Source organism: Lithobates pipiens, unplaced genomic scaffold (genome assembly GCF_037356315.1).
Source record: "Lithobates pipiens isolate NorthernLeopardFrog02 unplaced genomic scaffold, aLitPip1_a1.2 Scaffold_16, whole genome shotgun sequence".
Taxonomy (NCBI): domain Eukaryota; kingdom Metazoa; phylum Chordata; class Amphibia; order Anura; family Ranidae; genus Lithobates; species Lithobates pipiens.
In genome coordinates this window covers 269,463,912-269,484,490 of record NW_027507748.1, presented here as the reverse complement: position 1 = coordinate 269,484,490, position 20,579 = coordinate 269,463,912, and the positions used below count along the sequence as shown (strand labels likewise).

Genomic DNA, 20,579 nt, shown 5'->3' with positions numbered 1-20,579 from the left:
CCGTCATGTGATGTAAACAAACAGCCGGTTGCTAGGCAATCGGCTCCTCCTCTCCTCACACAGAAGTCATCGCTGGGGAGAGCAGATCGCTGCAGCCGGCTGATGATCAGTGAGTATGAGCTGTTTTTTACAGCTTTTTACTCACTGATCATCAGTCTACTGTAAACACACAACACACCACACAGTATAAACACAATGTCCCCAAAACACACATGTCCCCAAAACATACATGTCCCCAAATAATAAAAACACATGTCCCTAATAATAAAAACATGTCCCCCACATATGTCCCACTAAAATCACATGTCCCAATGATTATCTGCACACATATGTACATGATCATTTGCGTACATATGTCCGTGATCACACAAACCAATTATTATACACTTAACGGATTTTTTTTTACCAAAAACATGTAGCAGAATACATTTTGGCTTCAATTTATGACAACATTTGATTTTATTGGATTTCTTTTAAAATAGAAAAAAGAAAATATTGTTTTTTTTTCAAATTTCCGCATTTTTGCGCTTATATCGCAAAAAAAAAAAAAACGGAGTCGTGAATAAATACCACCAAAATAAAGCTCTATTTGTGCAAACAAAATGATAAAAATTTCATTTGGGTACAGTGTAGCATGACCGCACAATTGTCACTGAAAGCGCTAGAGCGATGAAAGCTGAAAATTGGGCTGGGAAGGAAGGGGGCAAAAGTGCCCTGTATTGAAGTGGTTAAACTCAGTACTCTAAAGAAGTCTGGTTGTCAATGTCAAGTTTTATAAAATAATTGATTCAGAGAAAGGAGTCCCCCAGCTCGGTAGCTGTGATGGGTTTGGCGTGCAGCTGGACCCGCTGTCAACCCAGCCCTGCAGACTTCTAAAAGAGCTGGTCTCCTATTGTAATTTTGCAACTTGACAACTGGTTCCTGATACACAGAACTGATCATGACAGTTGAACAACGCAGTGCTGCTAAGATAAATAGCAGGACCTGGCTGAGGTACTGTCCCTGAGTAATCTGTATAGCTGAGTTGTCGGGTCAGTTTGACAACGAGGTCCTGGAGCCTGACAGCACTTCATGTGTTTTGTAGTTTATGTGATAAATAAGTACCTTAGTTCCCAGATAAAGTTGGGTTATCATATTGGTAATTAAACCCTGGCTTTGCTTCTTTGTGCTCATTTTGACTACATACACTGGTTTATCGACTTTGCAATAGCCCCCCTACCCATGCGTTTTTGTTTTCCGTGGACCAAAAAGGGATGACTCCTACCACACTTACAAGTTCAGTCCATCTTCGCTTGGGAAGGGTGCATACTCGGCATCTTCATCTTGGGTGGCAGAGAACTTTTTTCTGGCACTGCCCAGATGTAACCATTACTATGTCGGAGCTTTCCCTGTTCTATTGTTACCCTCTTGCCTTATGCTGTTCCATCAGTCACTACCATTCACACCTCTCTAAAATTTAAGCAGAACACCAGCATTTTATTATGTCCCTTGTCTCGTTCATTCATTTCAAAGAGGCTGATGTTTTCATCTCCGTTTTCTACTTGCGCTGAAAAATTGTCTAAATGGCTTAGGCTAGCCAGCATGGGGTAGAACTTTAGCCAGCAACCGATCTCCCTTTAGATATTATTAAAGTTAGACATTCCTTTTGAGTGGGATTTCACAAAATAGATCCCACCCAAAACAAAACTTTCAGAGTTAAAGTGACCCTATCCCTTGTATATAATGAAAATAAATGCCTGCAAAAGAAGATGGTAAACACTTACTTTCCGTGCAGACAGTGTTTCAAATTTTTCTGTTTTGATGATCTCTGGCTGCCTGTCATTTGCTTCTAGGAATGTCACATTGTGAATACTACATAAACCTGCAATTTTTTTGTAACCAACACCTTAGTCAAGAATCAGCGTTAAAGCGTGTCTAAGCCCAAGAACAAAAATCATAATACAGATTAACAGTCCTGTGGTGGCTGTGTTAATTTTCTTTTCTTTTTTTACCGTATTCCCTTTACTTTAAGTTGATTTTATAGTCCTCTCTTTTTTTTGGGGGGGTTTGGTAAAATAATGTTATTCTTACCTGCTCTGTGCAATGGTTTTCATAATCCTCTTCTCGGGTCACCTGCCAGCGCTTCTGACTTCTCTCCCCTTCCAAGTGCCCCCATCGCAAGCCACTTGCTATGGGGTTACTTGTGTATGCTTGCTCCTGAGTCCCCCTCTGTGTCCATAAAACAGACAGAGTGGAACTCAGCACTGCTCCCTTGTCACTGGCTGGAGCCAATGGCCAAAGTGTGTTGCTTTTCCTTTTATTTATTTTTTACAAGACTAAAATTAGGAAATAATCACTTTTGACGCTTTGCAACCACACCTTAAATGCACTTGAAGCGCTATATGCAAGTTTACAGTGCGTTTTAAGGTGCTGTTGTGGTGCGTTTCAATAGAAGTGAATGGAGGCAGTTGCAAAACATCAGCCCATTCCCCTGAAGACGTCACTGCAGGTGAAGCGCATAGGATGTGGCCAACTACTGCATCTTCAGGCACTGCAGCCTGCTGCTCATATCCTGCTGTATTGGAGTGTCTTTTGGAAAACTTGATAGCTGGAACTCCAATATCTTATAATAAAATACACCATTTTAAACAGGCTTCACAATGGAGATGTTTTTTTTCTGTTTTTCAGTATCATACCATCGCTGATTGCTAAGCGAGGATTTTCCCCTTTAGTGGAGGACAAGTTTGAGATCTATATTTATGTGTTCTTGGCCATTATAACTTATGGCCCAACTGCTCTGTCATCAGTGCCACGTATCAGTGCCATCTGTCATCAGTGCAACATCAGTGTCATGTGTCATTGTCCTGGTGCTCCAGGGCCTTCAAAAGTGTAATAGGTAGTCAACAAGTTAGATGTGTAATTTATGCTCCTAGAACACGTGATGGTGCTCCCTGCATGTTGGGCCTCTCTGTGTGGCTAGGCTGTTAAAAAGTCGCACACATGTGGTATCTTAATACTCAGGAGGAGTAGCAGAATGCATTTTGGGGTGTCATTTATGGTATGACAATTTTGTGGGGAAAAAAATCTTAATTTTGCAAAGAATTGTGAGAAAAAAATGACAACATCAAAAATCTCACCATGCCTCTTACTAAATACCTTGGAATGTCTACTTTCCAAAAAAGGGTCATTTGTGGGTATTTGTACTTTCCTGGCTTGTTTGGGTCGCAAGAAATTAAATGAGGCCACCAGTACATCAGGTGTGATCAATTTTTTATGATTTGCACCACAGTTTGTAGACTCTCTAACTTTCACAAAGACCAAATAATATCCACTAATTTGGGTTATTTTTACCAGAGATATGTAGCAGTATAAATTGTGGCCAAAATTTATGAAGAAAAATTAATAATTTGCAAAGTGTTACCATAGAAACTAAGAAACGTGTTTTTTTTTCAAAATTTTCGGTCTTTTTTCATTTATAGCGCAAACAAATAAAAAACACAGAGGTGATCAAATACCACCAAAAGAAACTCTATTTGTATGAAAAAAAGGAAAAAACATTTGGGTACAGTATTACATGACTGAGTAATTGTCATTCAAAGTGTGAGAGCACTGAAAGCTGAAAATTGGTCTGGTCACAAGGGGGGTTTAAGTGCCCAGTTGTTAAATGGTTAAACAAGCTAAAGCCTGTGTGAAACAGGCCAAACACTGTGCAGGGGGCATACGATAATATTTTTTTATTATTTTTGATAATTATTTATAGTTATTTACTATATTATCATTCATGATTTTGTGTTTCAAACTTTATCATAGGGGTTCAGCAGGGGTTGCTGTGTTCTGTTTTCCAGATCTAAGCAGTGGTCCTGATTTCCAGTATACTTCCAACACTGGGCATTTTAAACTTTGCTGCAACACGATAGTACAGTAAAAATATAAAAAGACATTTATGTCGGACATTCCGACGACAAAATCCGTCAGAGTTTTTCCGACGGATTTTGCCCCAAACTTGTCTTGCATGCACACGGTCGCACAAAGTTGTCGGAAAATCCGATCGCTCAGAACGAGGTGACATACAACGGAACTATAAAGAGGCCAGTAGCCAATGGCTTTCGTTTCGTAATTTTTTCAGAGCATGTGTGGCACTTCGTGCATCGTAATTTAATCGGATTTTGTTGACGGAAAATTTTAGATCCAGATCTCAAACTCTGTGTGTCGGAAATTCCAACAGAAAGTCAGATGGAGCCCACGCACGATCGGAATTTCCGACAACACAATCCGATCGCACATTTTTCATCGGAAAGTCCGACCATGTGTACAGGGCATTACTGTTTTTGCAGCCTGGCTAAATTATAGTAATAACAAAAAACAACGCTTTAGTGGGGTTTTATCATATAGCTAATTATTTTCCCCAATACAGAAATATGTTAACAGATTATATCTACCAAATGCAGCTTTCATGTTCAAGCACTCTCTTGTCATTTTATTTTAAAACGAGTGTTAATGTCACAATAGACTTATTTTGGACATTCTTTACATATACATTTGGACAAAGTTTGTCCTTTATGTTGCTATAGTAGTTTTGCCCCATCCTTTTCCTTTTGCTTAGGGAATAGCTCATGAGCAAGTGAAGGAGCTCAGAACGAAAATGCATTAGGTTGCACGGTCATCCCTCTCACACCTTTCATTTCCACTAAATTCATTACTAACATTTAAATAGAAAAAAAGTCCAATAAAAATGTAACCAACTCTAGAGGAAGAATAAATAGACTATTACTTGGAGAGAGTGCATGAGGGAATTCTTTCACTTCGCAGCCTCTGCCTCTCATGAGTCACTGGTGTTTTACACTCTATGCATACATCACAATGTGAGTATCATCTCGGTGCCTAGATATATGGTCTGTGCACAAGGAAATATGAAGGCACTTTTTATTTCTCTATCATTCGCTGTCTCGCTTTCCCTTCTCAGCGGAGCAATCAAAGCAGTCTGGTTGCTTCAATTGAAAGAGAGGCATGGAAATAACTGTAAGAAAAAATGTCTTTGTACACTACCACACTGAAAAGGAATACAAATCGTTTGGATGTAGAATACTGAAGAGGCTCACTGCTGTGTTTCTCATTTGTATTTTACACATTTTAGCAGAGAATTACAGATTTAAAGAACAGGTTTACCCCAGCTATTATTTTAAAATGAACCAATGAAATCAACTTTACACTTTTAGCTATGCAATGAGGGTTAATAATTAGGGTTCTTCATTGCTAGAAACCCGCACAAATTAGGGGGTCTACTAATAAATACTTTCAAGATTTGCACCCCTTTCACCCATTTTACAATTAGAAAACATGTGAATCTGAGTGAAAACATTTCATATATAAACCCACTTGTACTTCTACCCATCCTTTAAATGTGTTATTAGTATAGTCCATTAATCAGCAAATGGGCTTTTATTTCCTGCATTACATCTGCTCATCTGTGTGACATGCTAAAGACTAGAGTGACTATACACATTAATAAAAGTGTGTCTTACATAGCACAGCATTACGTAGTAGCATTTTGACAATATTCACAGATAGATTTCTTACATTTTCTCATTATCTGAGATAATGTGGAAAGATTTTGCATTGCCCACTCCCGAGTTGGAGTGTTATTTTTGGTACTAAGCATAAGGCCAGAGGCGTTCAGACCATGTTAGAACACTGTGTAACTTAACAAGGGTCCTTTGGAATGTATATATTGTAACATCGGGGGTTGTTTTAGCTTAAGGGTAGAGCTTACCAGTGAGCTGAGTCCTCGCCAGATATGCCGTTTTAAGGGCTTGTAGGCCCACTTTTATTAAAGAAAGAAAATGTCCAATAACAGAAGAGTTGCCCACACAGGAGTTTCAGCTTTCCACAGCAACAATGTAAGTTAAGCCGAAAATACCACCTGGCTCTCTTTAGCAGCACTGCTGCTCAGACTTACGCTTCAGCCCTCTCAGCTCTGTAACAGAGTTCCTGTACGTATACCCAGTACCTCAGCACTCTTTTCCAGCTTCCTTTTTCAACCCACAGGCTTGGACCCTCTGTCTGCTCAGACAGACAGACAGACAGACCTGTGCAGACATGCACACTTCTCCCTTGCTTGCCTGGACTCCTCAGGAGGGTGGAGCCCAGAACCTTGGTCAGGTGTCTACAAATAGTCCAGCATACATCTGACCAGTCAGTATGCTGGGGGATCTCAAAACATGGACCCAGGACTGTGGATTTCATCCCACCCGGGTCGTTATGAAATCCCCAGGCTCCAGATCCCAAAACAGATTTTAGTAAACAATGAGGAAACTGAAAAGCCAGTTTCCTCCCATATAAGCAAATAAATCGGAGACCCTCAACCTGCCTGGTTTAGAATCCTCCGTCCAAACACTGGTGGGGTACCTCACTATGACAAATATATATATATATATATATATATATATATATATATATATATATATATATATATATATATATATATATATATATATATATATATCTTTATTTTTATTTTTTTAGAATAAGATTTTTTTGAGCATTTAGACATAAGTGCACATACAGGCAAAGAAAAGTCAGAGGTCAGCACAGTAGGGTCAACATTACAGTAAAAATTAGAAATTAAGCCATAGCAATCTATTACAAACTTTTCTTACATTTCTTAGTAATTATGAAGCAACTTAAAGGCAAATGTAACAATGCAGTATCGTTTCCTGGCCCTTATAAATGTTAAAGTAGAGCTAAAGGCAAAGTTTTTTTTTCTTCATTTTGAATAGATTAAAAGAAACCCTGTTCGTTTTATTTGTATTTATTTATTAATTACTTGTATAGTGCCATCAATTTACGCAGCACTTTTACATACATATAAATATTTGTACATTCACATCAGTCCCTGCCCTCACAATCTGAGGTCCCTAACTCACATTCATACCTATACTAGGGCCAATTTAGACAGGAACTATTTAGCCTACCAGCATGTCTTTGGAGTGTGAGAGCAAACCGGAGGAAACCAATGCAGGCACAGGGAGAACATTTTTACCATATATGTTGCATCAGAGAGATTTCTCTTCACTTCCTGTCCCAAAGCCGAAGCATAAAGTGAGAAGAAGTCCTTCCAAAGCAGTTGGATCTCAGATTGTCACTAGGGTCACTGGAGCTAGCATCCCCATTGGAAGATTTCCCCTTTATTACTGTTCTGGGGACAACCCAAAATTTGTGTTTCTCTTGGTATTCACTTTCAGTGATTAGGGTAAAAATATGCTTGAAATTGAAATTGCTCTATAAGGTAAAACAAAGCAGCTAACACATCAACAGATAGAAGTTGATATAGAATGATCACAAACGTGTAGCGCTAAATAAATAAATGTCATTCCATAATTAGTTGAAATAAAAAAGAAGGAAAAAGAAAAAACAAAATCATGCATAAATGTTCAACTATGAATCATCCGCCAACAGGTGCAAACTGTGTAAAGTCCAAATAAATAGTCCTTAAAAATGCAAAGGTAAATGGGTGTGAAGATAAGACCCGTTTCACAACCGTGAGATAGTCTCAACATGAACCCGTGTCAGAGAGGAAAACTGTATAGCGACACCAATCCACTGCACCTCCACCTTTCAATCCAAATGTGCTCACCAGATCAATTGGACACATTATAAGAAGTCAAATGCGCATATATCATATCATGGGGAAGATATTAAATGGCGAATAAATAGCATCAACTACATAAGGATGCCATTTGTTCGCTGTTTAGTATGTTGTGTGTAATCATATGTATGTATTCCTTTCTGACACAGGTTTATGTTAAGACTATCTCCCTGAGAGGGTGAATTGCTTTATTGAGGGCACAGACCACAATAAATACTTGACAGGGTTTGCAATCCATTTCCACTTTGTCCAAAACAAAAAAAAAACGATTTGCCCTTAGTTATACTTTGAGGGTAAAACGCCCATCATCTCCATCACCTGGAGTGGTTAAAGAATGAGAAGAATGAGCTAAAAAAGATGGAGAAAAATGAATGAAAGGATAAAAAGAAAAGGGTGTAAAGGAACAAGGAGGGTATCTGGTTGGTCGTTGGCATATTGCTTTCCTTGAGTACCCATAGTGACAAATTGTAATAATCAGAGGAAGCCATTCTGTTGTTGATTTACTTCTATGCTTTGGGTCGTTGTCCTGTTGCAACACCCATCTTCTGTTGAGCTTCAGCTGGTGGACAGATGGCCTTAAGTTCTCCTGCAAAATGTCTTGATAAATTTGGGAATTCATTTTTCCTTCGATGATAGCAATCCGTCCAGGCCCTGACGCAGCAAAGCAGCCCCCAAAACCATACTTCATAGTTGGCATGAGGTTTTGATGTTGGTGTGCTGTGCCTCCTTTTCTCCACACATAGTGTTAGGTGTTTTTTCCAAACAACTCAACTTTGGTTTCATCTATCCACAGAATATTTTGCCAGTACTGCTGTGGAAAATCCAGGTACTCTTGTGCAAACTGTAAACGTTCAGCAATGTTTTTTTGGACAGCAGTGGCTTCTCTGTGGTATCCTCCCATGAAATCTATTCTTGTTTAGTGTTTTACATATCTTAGATTCGCTAACAGGGATGTTAGCATATGACAGAGACTTTTGTAAGTCTTTAGCTGACACTCTAGGATTCTTCTTCACCTCATTGAGCAGTTGCTCTGTGCTCTTGCAGTCATCTTCACAGGGGACACCCACTCCTAGGGAGAGCAGCAGCAGTGCTGAAATTTCACCATTTATAGACAATTTGTCTTACTGTGGACTGATGAACTGCAAGGCTTGTGGAGATACTTTTATAACCCTTTTCAGCTTTATGCAAGTCAACAATTCTTAATCGTAGGTTTTCTGCTCTTTTGTGCGAGGCATCATTCGCATGAGGCAATGCTTCTTGTGAAAAGCAAACCCAGAACTGGTGTGTTTTTTATAGGGCAGGGCAGCTTTAACCAACACCTCCAATCTCATCTCATTGATTGGACTCCAGTTGGCTGACACCTCACTCCAATTAGCTCTTGGAAATCTATGGGTTCACATACTTTTTCCACCTGCACTGTGAATGTGTACATGATGTGTTCCATAAAAACATGGTAACATTTAATTATTTTTGTGTTATTAGTTTAAGCAGACTGTGAGTGTCTATTGTTGTGACTTAGATGAAGATCAGATCACATTTTATGACCAATTTGTGCAGAAATCCATATCATTCCAAATAGTTCACATGCTTTTTTTTTACCCTACCATTAATGTCCTCCTTTAAAAAAGTGCTTAGGTGTTTGTCATCTGTACTTTCAGACACTGCAGTCAAAACTCCTAATCTGCATGCTTGATCCAGGACAGTGACTAAAGCCATAGAATCAGCATGCTAGTCATTTTGTATTTTCACAAGGTCCAAAATTGCCTCAATACTGTCATTGTACAGTTTTCCTTGAGCTAAAAAACAAACGTAACCCTTAAAGGCGTATTCAATCCAAAAAAAAAAAACACAAATCAAATATATTGCAGCTTATCAATCCTTAAATGTTGTGGCTGCATTCGTTTTCTATTTAAGTTTTTTTCATTCATTTTTACATAATGATCCAGGCAGTAACACATTTCCTGACCTACATTTCCACTGGAGGAGCAATGGGAAAATGAGAAAGGGTAGTGTTAGACTAGCAGATTTAGATGAACCTGACTCACAAATTAAAGAGTAACTCCATTTTTTTTTTGGAGAAAAGTACATTCTCCTCTGGTGTCAGGGATTTTAACTAACTTTGTTGCCGATTCCTAACTTTTGTTATTTTGAAGAAATAGCTGTTTGTTTGTCTGTATCCATGGGCTAAGTGAATCTGTATGGGAGTGATTTTATAACTAGCATCAGCTGCTGCACCTGCAGGGCTCTAAATGGGGAAAGCTGCAGTGTCTGAAACCCTTTAGATGTGATTTCCCTTTGGGAGTATCTCACCAAAATTGACATTGCAGGGGATGCTTAAATTCTGACTTGTATCTTAGTGCAGACTTCTGGGAAAATCAGTAAGCCAATCACACAAGCAGGACATTACATTACATTTCTGAGAGGTGTTCTATACACCATCTGTGTACAGAACGTCTCCAGGTAACCATAATCCATTGCATTTTACAGAAAATGACAGCGCTGTAGATTGAAAAAGAAAGGAAACTTTTAATGGCATTCCGTTACAATATATTATATAAAACAATGCGTCGCAATTGTATATGCTGTATTTTTTTTTTAATTGTTATTTTTTTCCCCTCGAAAGTGGGGTTATCCTTTAAAGCTGAACTCAAGCTAACACCTTTTAAGAAGTTACAGAAACAGATTTCTTTCCTTTGAGGATAAAGGTTCTACAAAAGTATTGTATTTATCGGCGTATAACACGCACCCCAATTTAAGAGGGAAGTTTCAGGAAATTATTATTTTTTTTAAATAAACCACTTTGAAGTAAAATAATAGTCAGCGAGTATCAATGCAGCCTGATCTGTGCCCATCTGCAGCCTAATCTGCATCCATCTGCAGTCTAAGCAGGATCTCAAATTTTCCAGAAAAAAAATCTGATCAGACTTTTTCCAATTGTTTGTAGAGAATTCCGATCGCACAAAGTGCAACACATGCTCAGATCAAATTATGAGACCAAAGCTATCGGCTACTAGCCTTAATGTAGTCCCGTCGTAACAAACAAATGTCATCACGTTCCGAACGATTGGATTTTCTGACAACTTTGTCCGACTGTGTGTATGCAACACCAGTTTAGGACAAAATCTGTCAGAAAAAATCCGGCAGATTTTGGTGTCGGAATGTCCGACCGTGTGTACGAGCCATTATAAGTGCCCACCTGTAGCTTGATCAGTGTCCATCTGCAGCCTTGCCAAGGGGAGGGGGGCGAGCACCGCTGAATTAGAGCTGGCTCTCCTGTGTACTCTGCTCGGCATCACGCCCAGGCCCGTCCCTTGGCCCAGATCCTATGATGAACATAATGCCGGTCCTATGCTGGGACGTCAATGCTCGGAGATGTCCAGGGGGTGGGACTGAGCGTGACTGCGAGCATAGCCGAGTACACAGGAGATCTGTCTATTTCGGCGGCGTTCGTCCCCTCCTTCCCCACGTGGCAGCCTACATTGGCGTATAACATGCACACACGATTTTCCCCCTATTTTGAGGGGGTAAAAGTGTGTGTGCTATATGCCGATAAATACGGTAAATAAAAGCTGAAGATTGTAAGCACCCCTGTCAACGTTAAATGATTTGTCTCAACCCTTTGCCACTTTTGCTGGACTACTTGGTTTGTTAAAGGACATTGAAAAATAACAGACTTACTGGCTGGATCACCAGGTTAAAATAAAGGGAAAAAAACAAAAAATAAATAAAACAAATGCAGCCACCACATCTAAGAACTGGTAATCTGCAAAATGTATATGTTTTGTTATTGGGTTTATTACTGCTTTAATATTTATTACAGGTACTTGTATAGTGCTGACAATTTACGCAGCACTTTACATATTGTATTTCAACTCAATCCCTGCCCTCAAGGAGTTTACAATCTACACTAGGGGGTGGGATCTCCCACAGTTTGGCAGAGACACAGCCAGGGACTGCAGATCTGGACAGGAGACAGCTCAGTGCCTGTGCATGTGCAACAATAATCCTGTGAGCCTCAGCTAAAATGAAGGAAGCAGCCGTGGTCCTGCAGTTCACTTACTGTAATGTGAAATCCCAACTGAAATCCAGACACCCTGGAACTACAGCCAATCAGGAAGATCGGACATGGTCATGTCATACTTTTGCTGATTGACTGCAGCTTCAAAGTGATTGGTTACAGGCTATGTTTACATATTACACAGTGAACTGGGGGACTGTGGCTGCTTCATTCATTTTAGCGATCATTTCTTACACCTATGGCAATAGTTCAGCCAGTGTGTGGCTCGGCAGAGGAAATACAGCGGCCAGCAGTTGAGACCCACTGCTATAGGAGACCATAAGTAGAAATGAAAAAAATATATAGAATTAAACATTGTATTTTGTAAAACTGCTCTCAGGGAGGCCAAATGCCGAAAGGGCAGGCTGCATTTAAACTGAACCTGAAGCATTCCTCAGCTTAGTCTATGTAAACCCCAACGGAACTTCTCTTATTTGCTCCATTTTGGTAAGTTACAGTCTATATTCTCATTGTTATCAGTCCTGCTCAGTTCTTTTCTTGAGCTATAGCACATGATATAGAGATAAAGAGGAGGGGGTGTTCTGTAGTCTCTTTCTATGGTGCCAATGATGCCCCTTTGTAGATAAGAGTACAGTAAGTGCGCTTAGGAGAAAAAGTGTGTGTACACACCAGCGAATTCTAAGTCGGAAAAAACTTGGATGGTTTTTCTGACGGAATTCCGCTCAAGCTTGGCTTGCATACACACGGTCACACAAAAGTTGTCTGAATTTTCGACCGTCAAGAACGCGGTGACATACAACACTATGACGAGCCAAGAAAATGAAGTTCAATGCTTCCGAGCATGCTTCGAATTGTTTCTGAGCATGCGTATGAATTTTGCACATCGAAATTTGTACAGACGATCGGAATTTCCGATCAGAACTTTATCCGACCAAAAAATTGAGAACATGCTCTCAATCTTTTGCTGGCAGAAATTCCACCAGAAAAAGTCTGATGGAGCATGCACACAATCGCTTTTTCTGACCAAAAGCTTTCATCTGAGTTTTGTTTTGGTGGACTTTCCGATCCTGTGTGTATGGGGCATTACTCGCCCTAGGAGAGAACGTGTGCTACTGGCAGAATCCTCAGGATGAAGGAAGACAAGCCTGAAAATTAGAAATTGAAAGCAGCCTCCACATCTAAGAACTGGGAGGCTGCAATATAATAAAGGTTTGTCCTTTAGATACACTTTAACATTGGTTAGCTTGTGAGCCTCAATGCACTCTAAAAACTATAGTGTGTTCTAGTAGCTACCCCTTCTCTTCCTGATTTTCCATTGCAATGTCTCCTTGCTGGACTTGAGCTGACTGATTTACAGGTGTGGCCATAATATTAACCTTTTGCAATCTATTGAAAGTGATTTCATATTTAGCCCACACAACCCTTTTAAGACAACGCAGATGGGTCTGCACTATAAAACATTTAGAATGAAGGCTACAAAACTGTAGTAGCATCAGGATGTTATAATATAAGAAACCACTTATGCATATATATTTTTTTTCTTTTGCGCATGCATAGGTTGGGAGGCATTCCTGTAGGAGTGGTTGCAGTCGAAACGAGATCTGTGGAACTAAGCATACCTGCTGATCCTGCGAACCTCGACTCTGAGGCTAAGGTTAGTTAATGGTTGTTGAACACAATCATTTTATTTGGGGACAGATTTTGTGGTATTTATTACTTGCTATAAGTAAACTGTGATGCAGTTAACATTTTTCATGTAGTTGGTTTCACAACTCTTTTTTTTTTTTCTACACTGTTATAATATTTTTTTTTTAACATTAATAACCTTTATTCCTATATTTAAAGACACAACATTTGAACTTTTGGATATGAAATAGAAGGGATGTAAAATCCTCAATTTTACAATTGTTACCTGAAGAGCAATTATGAGGAATCCTTTAGTGCAGTGGTCATCAATTCCTTTCAGGGCCCACTAATAGGCCAGGTTTTATGTATTATCTTGGGGAGATGCAGGCTAGAATACTGCAGTCACTGGGCAGAAAATGATATCACCTGTGTTATCTTGCAAACATGGCCTGTTAGTGGGCCCTGAGGATGGAGTTGATGATCACTGCTTTAGTGGAGACACCTATTCTGGTGAAAACTGCAAAAATTCCTCAAACGTTGCAGAGTTGTGTCTCTGGGAAAGGAAGTGAAGATAAATCTTCCCAATGTGACAAACACACCATTCCCTACTCCATCCCAAATTATAAATAATATTTTAATAATTGGGCAGTCCTTTCCCTCTATTTATATATTTCTATTGGAAAGTAAAGCATTCCAACATAGTGATGGACATGTAGAAATGTTTGAGAGCAACGCTTTTCCACAAGTGCCGAATGTACCTTGCATTCAAAAGTTGCTTTTAAGAAAATCCCTCATGTGCTGATACTCACCTTTTGTGGTGCTCTCCCATTGCTCCTTTAGAGCTTTTGGTAAATAGCCAGTGTTTACAGGTATGGGGTAGTCTTCGACCACTTCCCACGATGCAGTGCTTGGGCCTGAGGGGTCTATCACCGGAACCAAATACTGTCGCCTGATGAGGACAGAAAATGTGACACTGGCATAATCACCAGTTGAAAACAAAAGAAAAAGTTTAAAAGAACAAAACAAATGCAGCCTCTACCATCTCTGCGCTATAAACAAAAAAGAGCGACAATTTTGGAAAAAACGCAATATTATTTACTTTTAGCTATAATAAATATCCCCCAAAAATATATATAAAAAAAACTTTTTTTCCTCACTTTAGGCCAATGTGTATACTTCTACATATTTTTGGTAAAAAAAATTGCAATAAGCGTATATTGATTGGTTTGCACAAAAATTTGTGTCTACAAAATAGGAATAGGTATAGTTTTATGGCATTTTTATCATTCATTTTTTTATTAGTAATGGCGGCAATCTGCGATTTTTGTTGGGACTGCGACATTATGGTAGACACATCGGAAACTTTTGACACTATTTTGGGACCTTTGTCATTTATACAGCGATCAGTGCTATAAAAATGCACTGATTACTGTGTAAATGACACTGTCAGGTAAGGGGTAACCATTAGGGGGCGATGAAGGGGTTAAGTGTGTCCTAGGGAGTGAGTCTAACTGTGGGGGATGGGCTTCAAGTCACAGCGATCACTGCTCCTGATGACATGGAGCAGTGATCTTTGTCATGACACAAGCCAGAATGGAGAAATGCCTTGTTTACATAGGCACTTCCCCGTTGTGCGGCTCCGTGAAACGATCTCCAGGAGACTGGCAGATATCAAGTTTATTTACATTGAGTCCACCGGTCCCCTGCGCAAGGTCACGTTGTACGCGCCATGCGCACCTGGTATCCCCACCTCTTAAGGGGGATGTACAGGTATGCCTATTTGCCCACCGCTGCCATTGTGTTGATCGTATATCGGCGTGCAGCGGTTGGCAAGTGGTTTAAGTTATTTTTTAAATCCGCAATTTTCCTTTTTCGTTTTTTTTTCAATATTGAGAAAAAGAGCTACGTGTGTAAGTAAGAGCTTTGGAAATGTTGAATAGGCTCCCTCAAGAACTAGTTCTGGCCAGTTTAGTAGATTATTAAAAAAAGACCTGGATGCATTCCTAAATGCACAAAATATAATTGGGTGTTCACATTTTTAGGCAATAACACCAGAGATTGTTGATCCAGGGAATATCTAATTGCCTATTGGAGGATCAGGCTCAATAATAGCATGAAATGCCGAGCTGCGGTTTCCAAAGTGAGCAAAGTCCTTTCCTGTATTAAGAGAGGTATGGACTCCAGAGAGAGAGATATCATTTTGCCCCTATTCAAATCATTAGTAAGACCTCATCTGCAATATGCAGTTCCGTTTTGGGCACCAGTTCTCAAAAGAGATATCGGGGAACTGGAGAAAGTGCAGAGAAGGGCAACCAAACTGATAAGAGGCACAGAGGAGCTCAGCTACGAGGAAAGATTAGAGTAACTGAATTTATTCACTCTTGAGAGGAGGAGATTAAGGGGGGATATGATCAACATGTACAAACATGTACAAATATATAAGGGGTCCATATAGTGAACTTGGTGTTGAGTTATCCACTTTACAATCAACAAAGAGGACAAGGGGACACTCTTTACATCTAGAGGAAAAGAGATTTCATCTCCAAATACGGAAAGGTTTCTTTACAGTAAGAGCTGTGAAAATGTGGAATAGACTCCCTGCAGAGGTTGTTCTGGCCAGCTCAGTAGATTGCTTTAAGAAAGGCCTGGATTATTTACTAAGTGTACATAATATAACTGGGTACTAACATTTATAGGAAAATTTGAATGCCTCTCGGGATCAGGAAGGAATGTTTTCCCCCGCTATATAGCAAATTGGATCATGCTCTGCTGGGGTTTTTTGCCTTCCTCTGGATCAACTGGGCAGCATAGTGGTGTAGTGAGTAGCACTCTCACCTAGCAGTAAAAAGTGTCGCTGGTTCGAATACCAACCATGACACTACCTGCCTGGAGTTTGCATATTCTCCCTGTGCCTGCGTGGGTTTCCACCGGGTACTCCGGTTTCCTCTCACACTCCAAAGACATGCAGGTAGGTTAATTGGTTTCTGTCCAAAATTGGCCCTAGTATATGAATGGGGACCATGGATTGTGGGCTCCCTGAGTAGGGACAGATGTGAGTGTGCAATGTACAGGGATAGGGAAAATTATAGATACTCAGGTTGAACTGGATGGACTGGTGTCTTTATTCAACCTTACTAACTATGTAACTGTGGGTATAAAATTGGGTATATGAGATTGTATGATATTACTTTTTTTTTTTTTGTGGTTGAACTGGATGGACTGGACTGTCTTTTTTTCAACCTGACTAACTATGAATTGTAATTTTCTCATGCTGGAGCTTTTAGGAAGATGCTTTATATAAAGTTGTTTTTTTTTTCCGCCTTCTGGATCAACTGTGGGCATATGATTCTGTATATGGAGGTTTTCCTATTCTGTTTTGTTTGTTTATTTATTTTCTATTGGTTAAACTACAATAGATGGACAAGTGTTGTACAGAAAATGAATGTATGCTTTTGCCACAAGACACAACTGGAAGATACAATGAATATGAGCCACTGGTGATAATACCATTTTTAGTTTAGAATTTATAGTAATACATTGGTGATTTCCATTTTATTATCAGCTACATTATATTATTTGCAGTGGTACCTGTGTGCAATAGATGTTCTATAGAAACATAGCAGAGTGGCCATTTTAAGGATGATGTTTGTGAACCGGGCTTAAAGTGATTGTAAAGTCTTGTTTAAAAAAAAATAATAATAACAAACATACTTACCTCCTCTGTGCAGTTGGTTTTACACAGAGTAGCCTGGATCCTTCTCTTCTCGGGTCCCTCTTCACTGCTCCTGGCCCCTTTCTCCTGACGAGTACCCTCATAGCCCAGCAGCTTGCTATGGGGGCACCTGAGCCAAGCTGCAGCTCCGTGTGTCCATTCAGACACACACAGCTGCCATTTGGCCCCACCCCCTCTCTCACCTGATTGGCTAACCAACTTTGATTGACAGCCACGGGAGCCAATGGCGCCACAGCTGTGCTTACGGACAATCAGGAGGAGAGTCCCGGATGGCTGAAGGAATTGTGGACATCAATGGAGAGAGAGAGAACTCAGGGTAAGTATTGGGAGGGGGGGGGGGGGGTGCTTGGGAGGCTGCTGTACATAGAAGTTTTTTTTTTATCTTAATGCATAGAATACATTAAGATAAAAAAAAATTCTGCCTTTACAACCCCTTTAAACCTGCACAAAGGAGCCAGATACCAAATAAAATGTAAAATCATGAGTTTCCTTTCCACTTCAACGCTTTACTACATAGAGCCTAAAAATATAGAAAATGTAAAAATTTTCATTATTGTATGAGATGACCACATCCTTTGTACCAAACAATGGTTTATTTTGCAGTGGGAAATCATGGCTTGTTTAAGTTTTCTTGTTACCTCTTTGTATAGTTGCATGGAATGCAACTATAAGCTAAAAGAGCCTGTAACTGAAGCATAAAACACATTTTGGTTCCAGCAAAAACTGTAGGCTGGCTTGGGTCATCAAATTGCCAACAAGGCAGAAAAATGAGACAACATAAAATGCTTGTCACATCATAATAAATATTCATAATGCCATATGATAATTATTTATGATGGCTACTCACATCAATTGATCACCTAATGCAGAAGGTACATTAGCCTCAGGGAAGCCCAAGTATTTACACACTCTGAATTACACAGTAATCTAAATAATTCAGTTGCATCTATTTTATAAACATTTCAGTTCAGATATGAAATTAAAAAGTAGTGAAAAATTCATCCAACCAGAAAAGTTATGTGAACATTCAAAGTAATCATTTGAATACTTCAGCATTCACAGAAGACTTGGGTGGTAAATAGGATCCTGTATAATTATTTTGAATGTTCTTTCTGATTTAAAAACGTTCTCTTTATACTTGACTATTTTTTATTTATTTATTTTTATACCGTGTGTCTAGTCTTTTGTGAATGACTGCCTTACTGTTTTCCATAGATAATACAACAAGCTGGACAGGTGTGGTTCCCGGATTCTGCCTTTAAAACTGCACAGGCAATAAAAGACTTCAACAGGGAAGGACTCCCGCTTATGGTGTTTGCAAATTGGAGGGGCTTTTCTGGTGGAATGAAAGGTAATTGTTTTCAAGCGCCTGCCACATTCGATTCCTTTTTTCACTTTCAATACATTTTTATTGAAATATTACAAATTACAAGTCATAACAAGAAGTAACAGATATTTTCAGAAACTACATAAGATTTCTTTTTGTAACTGGATACCAAGTGGACCAAGGCATGCAGATGGCCTCAAAATGGTAAGAAGGTCGGAAGCTCTAGGTACCATAGATGAAAAGGGCGCAAATGACGGCAGCTATACAATCACTGATACATCACTGAGTGTATTTTTATAATCAAGCAGTGTAAGTAACTGAATTTGACTTAGTGTCAACCTTTTACAGTCTATTGTGCAGTCTGTAGAGCAGATCTCAGAGAAGGAGAGGGAGAAGAAGTCAGAGGTGTGCATTGCAAGAAGGCATGCTTAGAAGAGGAGTGACAGAGACATGAGCGCATCTGTATTCTACTTCTGCTTTACTGTCCAGCCACAGAGTGGGGCTAGGGAGGACACCTATATGTGAACGATCGAGACCCCCACTGCTAGACAGGGCAGTGCTGTGTGACAGATTTGTGTACATCTCAGGACTAGATGTACTGTACAGAACTACAAATCCTTTGGCAGGTGAACAGCTCTTATATACAGCAACTCACAAAAGTGAGTACAACCCTCACATTTTTGTAAATATTTTACTGTATCTTTTCATGTCCCCTCAAAATAACTCAACAAACAGCCATTAATATCTAAACCGCTGGCAACAAAAGTGAGTACCCCCTAAGTGAAAATGTCCAAATTGGACCCAATTAGCCATTTCCCTCCTAGTGTCATGTGAATGGAGAGCAGGTGTGTTAAATTTGGTGTTATCTCTCTCTCTCTCTCATAGTGGTCACTGGTAGTTCAACATGGCACTTTGTGGCAAAGAACTTTCTGAGGATCTGAAAAAGAGAATTGTTGCTCTACATAAAGATGGTCATAAGAAGATTGGCAAGACCCTGAAACTGAGCTGCAGCATGGTGGCCAAGACCATACAGCGGTTTAACAGGAAAAATGCCACTCAGAACAGGCCTCGCTATGGTCAACCAAAGAAGTTGAGTGCACTTGCTCAGCGTCATATCCAGAGGTTGTCTTTGGGAAATAGATGTATGAGTGCTGCCAGCATTGCTGCAGAGGTTGAAGGGGCAGGGGGGGTCAGCCTGTCAGTGCTCAGACCATGCGCTGCACACTGCATCAAATTGGTCTGCATGGCTGTCATCCCAGAAGGAAGCCTCTTCTAAAGATGATGCACAAGAAAGCCCGCAAACCGTTTGCTGAAGACAATCAGACTAAGGACATGGATTACTGGAACCATGTCCTGTGGTCTGAAGAGATCAAGATAAACTTATTTGGTTCAGATGGTGTCAATCGTATGTGGCGGCAACCAGGTGGGGAGTACAAAGACAAGTGTGTCTTGCCCACTGTCAAGCATGGTGGTGGGAGTGTCATAACCTCGGGGCTGCATGAGTGCTGCCAGCACTGGGGAGCTTCAGTTCATTGAGAGAACCATGAATACCAACATGTACTGTTACATACTGAAGCAGAGCATGATCCCCTCCTTCGGAGACTGGGCCACAGGTTAGTATTCCAACATAACGACCCCAAACACACCTCCAAGATGACCACTGCCTTGCTAAAGAAGCTGAGGGTAAAGGTGATGGATTGGCCAAGCATGTGTCCAGACCTAAACCCTATTGAGCATCTGTGGGGCATCCTCAAATGGAAGGTGGAGGAGCGCAAGGTCTCTAACATCCACCAGCTCCGTGATGTCATGGAGGAGTGGAAGAGGACTCCAGTGGCAACCTGTGAAGCTCTGGTGAACTCCGTGCCCAAGAGGGTTAAGGCGGTGCTGGAAAATGAGGGTGGCCTCACAAAATATTGACACTTTGGGCCCAATTTGGACATTTTCACTTAGGGGTGTACTCACTTTTGTTGCCAGCGGTTTAGACATTACTGGCTGTGTGTCGAGTTTTTTTGAGGGGACAGAAAATTGACACGGTTATACAAGCTGTACACTCACTACTTTACATTGTAGCAAAGTGTAATTTCTTCAGTGTTTTCATACAAAAAGATATAATAAAATATTTGCAAAAAATGTGAGGGGTGCACTCACTTTTGTGAGATACTGTATGTATTTAATCTGTGTATTAAGCTTTTTTCATAGAGTTTACCCTTAAAGAATGATTAAATGCATTGTTGTCTAGTTTTGGATAGCG

The 20,579-nt window shown here is 40.0% G+C and overlaps 1 protein-coding gene across 2 annotated transcripts in view; it reads left to right on the top strand.

Moving 5' to 3' along the window:
- ACACA (acetyl-CoA carboxylase alpha) overlaps positions 1–20,579 on the top strand; it is a 480,408-nt gene that overhangs the window by 401,695 nt on the left and 58,134 nt on the right. For both annotated transcript variants that reach the window (XM_077481395.1, XM_077481394.1), the window contains exons 48-49: positions 13,200–13,296; positions 18,217–18,352. In XM_077481395.1, coding sequence (XP_077337521.1) covers positions 13,200–13,296; positions 18,217–18,352 — 233 coding nt within the window. The remainder of the gene's footprint in view (positions 1–13,199; positions 13,297–18,216; positions 18,353–20,579) is intronic.